General features: G+C 53.3%; 1 protein-coding gene across 1 annotated transcript; it reads right to left on the bottom strand.

Moving 5' to 3' along the window:
* Positions 1-3,413: 3,413 nt before the first annotated feature.
* Positions 3,414-5,124, bottom strand: LOC102530315 (metallothionein-2-like). The gene is made up of 3 exons (XM_006214531.4): positions 4,971-5,124; positions 4,340-4,405; positions 3,414-3,645 (listed from the first exon to the last, which is right to left on the bottom strand). Exons 1-3 carry the CDS (start codon positions 4,996-4,998, stop codon positions 3,554-3,556), a joined length of 186 nt encoding a protein of 61 aa, XP_006214593.1. The 5' UTR covers positions 4,999-5,124; the 3' UTR covers positions 3,414-3,553.
* Positions 5,125-6,003: the final 879 nt, after the last annotated feature.

Here is a 6,003-nt window from a genome sequence, read left to right as displayed (position 1 = left end):
GTGTATAGGGGTGCAGGGGTGCTGGGGAGGTGTCTTGGAGACAGAGCCGAGTCTAGGCAGCCTGCATATGGCTGTACCCCTACCCCCAGTGATGGCTGTGCTCCCCACCCCCAGCCATGACAATGATGTATCAGACAGGCTAGGGTGGCTGGTGATGGGGCTTATATCCCCAGCTTTCCAAGGCAACCTCTGGAATTTCCAACGGGCTAGTCCATTGAGTCCTTACATATCACCCAAGCCTCGATGACAACACTGTCTGCCCCATCTTGCCTCTGCCTCCTCCCTTGAGTGCTCAAAAATTAGTCTGTCCAGTCAGAGGCAGAGGCTCAGAGGAGAAATCTCTGACCCCTGAGAAGTCTCTACTGCTGGCCTCGAGGCCAACCTTTACAACATACCCCAAATTCTCTGCTTCCCACTAAACAGAAGCGTCAGCAGAGGGAGGGAGAAAGGCCACCATGGAGGAGGGAAAGGGCCAGAAAGGGGCTGGGTGTGGTGGTAGGATACGGGGGCCGGGGAACTGGGAACTTTGCTGGAGTCTTAGCTTGGCCCAGGGCAGGAGGTGGATGTGGGCCTTCAGCCAGCCAGGAGTGCCTCAGAGATCACTCTGAATACCCAGCAGGTATTGTGATGCCATGGGTGGGGCCAGGTGAGTGTGCTGTGGGGACACACAGGTGTGCAGTTCAGCTTCTCCTCCCACCCGCCACCCCTCAGGGGCTCTGAGTAGACTTACTGGCCACACCTGCAGAAATGCCTGCAGTGTCCCTCCTCCCCAATCCAGAGCCTCCACCGTCATCCTTGACCCCCTCCCTCCCTCCAACCCTTTGAACTGAATTCATCCTTGGATTAGTTAGATTCTTCCAGGTTGCAAGGAAGAGATGCATGTGGCCTTTGTTGATAGAGGCACACCCTGTCTGTGGGTGCACTATGTGCCTTCCAGATCCACTCTCCACCCTCCCCTAATAAGCCAGGGAGTGGCTGGGAGCTGTATCTGAATCCAACAGTATCTGGCTGGGTTCAGCCAATGGGCACATTGGCGGGAGATGGCAGAAGGAGGACAGGAGGACACAGAATGCGTTTTCCAGGCTCCCTTCTTGCAAGGTTGAATGCCAGCCTAGCTGAAGTTTACAGCTCCCGTTGGAGTGTCCTCTCCTACAGCCACAACTGGTCTCTGGGCCCAGTGACAGCCCCTTCCCTTCACCTTCCAGGCCTAAGCCTGGCAATGGCTCCACTGCTACAAGCCTGGCAGTCTTCCCATTTCTTGCTCATTTCTCTTAATCCTTCCAACTCCTTTGTGGGGAAAAAAAAATCTTGAGGTGATAAACAAATGCTCCCTGAATTCAACAGGCACTTGAATACGACCTCCTCCAGCGAAAGGACTGGATCTTATTTACACATTACCTTCCCCCTCAGTGCCCAGCACACTGATTCACATACAGCAGGAACCTAATAAGAGCTTGCTGAATCAAGTGGAGAGCATTTATGGATCATCTACTGATTGTCAGACACGTGCCTGACTCAGAAGGAAGTAACACTTATTGAGCCCTTGTTATGTGCCAGGGACCGTGTTGGACCCAGTAAACCTCACAACAACCCTGAGGAGTGGGTACATCATTGTCCCCACGTTACAAATGAGATCTGTGATGCACAGATGGGCCACAAAACTTGCCTAAGTAGTGGAGCTATGCTTCTAGCCGGGCAGTCTGGCTCCAGAGCTGATGCATTTAACTGCTTTACCAGGTAAACAAAGTCATGACTTCTGGAATAAAACAAAGCATTCTTATGTAGTCATATCAAATTTTTACAAAATGATTATACATTCATCTATCCCACAAACGTCCATAATGGTCATGACTGGCCCGCCCCTCCAGGAGACGCCACTTCAGACGTGACTTGGAAAATAAAAAAGCTGCCAGATGGATGGTGTGTTTATCAGGCCCAGTGAAAACATGGTGTACTCTTCCCCAGAGAGGTTTGGCAGCCGTGTCTCCAAAGCAGAATTATGAAAGAACAACCACCGGACAAATTTGTGACTTTGGCACCAGGACTTCCAGACCGAACAGGGCAGTGCCACACTGCACCCCTGCCCAGGCCCCACAAGGTCCGTGCTGGGCTCTCTTACCAGGAAACAGTGGCCAGGACATCAGCCCCCGTGACACCCAGGTAGTTTCCGTAGCTGGAGCCCACAGGGAGGCTGCAACCACCCTCTCAGCCTGGTTTCTTCTCTCCGAAGATACTTGCCACATCCTGCAGGGTGAGGCCTGCCCGCCTCTCCCTCCACAGACAGACAGGAACTGGGTACCTCCATGTTCCCTAGGCCTCCAGTACAGGCAGCCACATGTTGGGGCAGTTGGCTCCAAATACCAACTGGGATGGAAATGTTTCCTGGCAGAGGCTCAGTGCATTTCACTAAATGATTCCGTGTGACCACGTCAGGGGATTGTAACCTCAGGTACTTGTGGAAAAATGAGTTCCCCCCACTCATCATGGGCCTAAGAAATCAGATTGGGGGCTGGGAAGGGGGCAGTGGGCCAGTGGCTTGGGACATTTTTTTTAATTGAAGTATAGTTGATTTTTAATGTATTAGTTTCAGGTGTACAGCAAAGTGATTCAGTTATACATACACATATGTATTTTCAGATTCTTTTCCATTATAGGTTATTACAAGATATTGAATATAGTCCCCTGTGCTATAGAGTAGGTCCCTGTGTTTATTTTATATATAATAGTGTGTATCTGTTAATCCCAAACTCCACGTTTATCCCCCTGCCCCAAGGACACTCTAAGTGACTCAGCTCAGCAGTTGAGGAGGGAGTCATTCAGAGGAATGGGTCTCTGCTCTCCCCTCCCCACAGTGACCTTGGACTACTCCCCTCCCATGCTGTCCCTGACACACTGGCCTTTTGTCTCTTTCCTGAACACACCAAGATCTTCTCAGCTCCAGGGCCAGTGCTCCATCCCTCCCCTCCGGCAGGACTGCAGCTCTCAGATCTCAGCGCAGAGGTCTCCTCACTCAGGCTCACCCCTCAGTATTCTCCGTCACAGCCCTTTTGTTTGTTCTATTCAGTCACTGTCTATAATTCTGTCTGTAATTACAGCAGTCTGTACACTTGCTGTTATGTCACCGCTGAGAACCCAATGTCTGAGCATACAGTAGACACATCATTGGTGGCATTGAGTGAGTATAGGCAGTGACACAGATACACAAGACAGGGCCAGAACCAGTTAACCCTCTAGAAGGTAGGAGAGGAAACACTTTGCCATAGTTCAAAACTCAGAGCTGAGCCCTGGCCAGATGGCAGGATGCCTTGACCCCACCCACCTTCCACTGCCCATTCTTCCTGACATTCCCCAGTGCAGGCTCCCCTACAACCCAAGTCCCGAGTTCCCAACACATTGTGAGGCGTTTGAAGCCAGAGAGTCTAGGTAACTATATTGTCATTCAAAGATTTCATAGAAAAAGGGAATGTAACATCAGGTTAGGTTGTATGAAAAATAATAAATGCAGGCTTGTCCACGTTGCTCTATTTACATCTGGGGCAGGGTCTCCCTGACATCAGGCACAGCAGCTGCACTTGTCAGACGCCCCTTTGCAGATGCAGCCCTGGGCGCACTTGGCACAGCCCACAGGGCAGCAGGAGCAGCAACCTGGAAAGAGAAGGCAGAGTGAGGGTCAGAGCACACATTAACAGGAACCACCCTTCCCAACCGCAGGCCTCGCACAAGCTCTGTCCCCAGGCCCAGACCCTGAGTTTAGGACGGGGTGCTCTGTCCTGATGCAAATGATCTCTGACAACATGAAAAGGCTGCCTGCCCCCTCGGAATCCAGCACAGGGCAGAGAGCCTTGGAGAGACAGTGACAGGGCCTCTGGGAAAGTGAAGGTTGACCCAGAACAACAAATAAAGTGAGGAAAGTCCTCTGGATCAGAGGAGGCAAACCTGTTACAGAACTGCTCCCAGGAGGGCTGGGGAAGCTTTGGGCTGCACCTACAGGAAAGGGCTGCACTAGCCAATTAGAAAAAGTACACGTGGTCACCAAGTTCATGTATAAAGAGCTTAGGATACTGGAAGGCTCAGAAGGCTGCATAAGGAGACAGAGGACCTAGGTTCTAGTCTTGCATCCATCTTTGACAATATTTGGTGACCACTCTGGGCTCAGTTTACCTTTCTAGATTGAGAGGTTGGGACTCAATCATTGCTAAGATTTATTCACCTCTGAGTCAGTCCTGAGGGAGGGATGTAGGGAAGCTGGGTCCCTGCCCTGCTCTTGCCTGCTGAGCTCTGGGCTCCCTCCTCTGACTCAGCCCTGACCCCAGGTTCCAAGAGAAAACCCCACACTCACTCTTCTTGCAGGAGGTGCATCTGCAGTTTTTGCATGTGCAGGAGCTGGCACAGGTGCAGGAGCCGCCTGCCAGGAAGGGAAAGACCAGCAGTGAGCAGGACGTGGGATGCAGGAGCTCCAGCAGAGTCAACAATCCCTCCCTGCAGCCTCCTCTTCTGTCAGGACCCAGTTCTGGGAGCTCCTGTCCACTCAGGCAGATAGAGAAACACTACCTTCTCTCTTCCGGTCCAGGGAAGGTAGATTTCCTCCTGATTTTACTCCACGGAGAAAGTCCTAGGCTCCAGATTCTGACCAGGCAGACTGGGGCTGGGGACCAAACCCTTATGACCTGAACCATAAAGAGGTAATGCCCCCTCCTCACATCAAGTCCTGGCAGCTCCAAGGCCAGGACAGAGCACTGGGTCCCAGTCTAACAGTCTCTTGACATCAAAAAGGACAGCCTGGAGCCTCAGTGCCCTCAAATGTAAAACAGAGGCAAAGGGAGACTGGAAATGCTCTCGGGATCCTGGCTAGGAAGAAAGCTCTGGACCAACGACAGGAGCCCACCTGAGCTCACGCTCAAAATCCTCCCTTCTCTAACCCCAGAGACATTCTGTCCCGTGCCTAAGGCTCAAAGTCAGGGGTCCCTTACCAGGGGAGCAGGAGCAGTTGGGGTCCATTTGGAGCCGAGGTGAGGCAGGAGGTCCAAAGAGAGTAGCGACGATCTGCTTGTCTCGTAGGAGGCGTGTTGGAGCCAGGGAGCGCGCGTGTTACGTTTATACCCAGAGAGGGCGGCCCGGGCGCAGAGGCCCCGCCCCCGCCTTGCACCCGCGCCGCCGATCCGCGCCGCCCGCAGCGCCGGGCCGGGCTGTGAGCAACAAGCGGGCCGAGAGCACGATTCCAGGAACCCGGCTGGTCTCCGTGCGCACCGCGGGGGCCTCCCCCTTGGCGCCCGCCAGCGCGGGGGGACTTTGTGCCGGGCGGCACGCAACGACCCGGCCTCCCTGCCCGCCTCTTCCCAGTGTTCCACGCCGTCCGCAGCCACCGGGAAACCAGCATGCGTGTCCTCACCGACTTCCCCACCCCCGGCCCCTGAAACTCTGCCCTAAGTTTCACCCTTTCCCGGAGCCCGTGTTCATCCCAACCTCGCGCTCACGTCCCAGTCTTGGCCCCCTCTTCCCCCAGGATGCCTGTCCTAGTCCCCAGGATGGTCTTTATTCAGCGCTTCTCTAACGGTCCTCCTGTAATAGCAACGCGGCGAACGCAGCCTCTGCCTCTCTTCCTTCCATTCTCCACTGCTGAATGGATGGATGGGCACATTTTGACTGGGTGCTCCTTTGTCTGAACTTTTCAGAATATTCCTCAGCCTAGCTGGTCACCCTACTCCAGGACCGAGGTTCCCAAAGCATACAATGCCCCTAGGGAAGGGATCATTTTAGAAGGAAGGCAGCCCTGGCATTAAACAACAAAGCAAGACAGGTGGTTATTTCCCTTTCTGTATTCCTGACAACTTAAATACCATGGAGTCTGTGTTAAGCCTTGCTTAACCACTTTTGCTCCTTAAATTATAACAGCAACCCTAAAAGGAAATACTGCTTAGGAGCCCGTTTCCAAAAGGCAATGCTACTTAGAGTAGAAGGCAGCTGCTAACCCAGGGTCCCAGTGGTGGGGGTGATGCCCTGGAC

The sequence above is a fragment of the Vicugna pacos genome, chromosome 9 (genome assembly GCF_048564905.1).
Source record: "Vicugna pacos chromosome 9, VicPac4, whole genome shotgun sequence".
Lineage (NCBI taxonomy): Eukaryota > Metazoa > Chordata > Mammalia > Artiodactyla > Camelidae > Vicugna > Vicugna pacos.
Note: the sequence above shows the minus strand (reverse complement) of the source record. Positions and strands in the feature narration are given on the sequence as shown.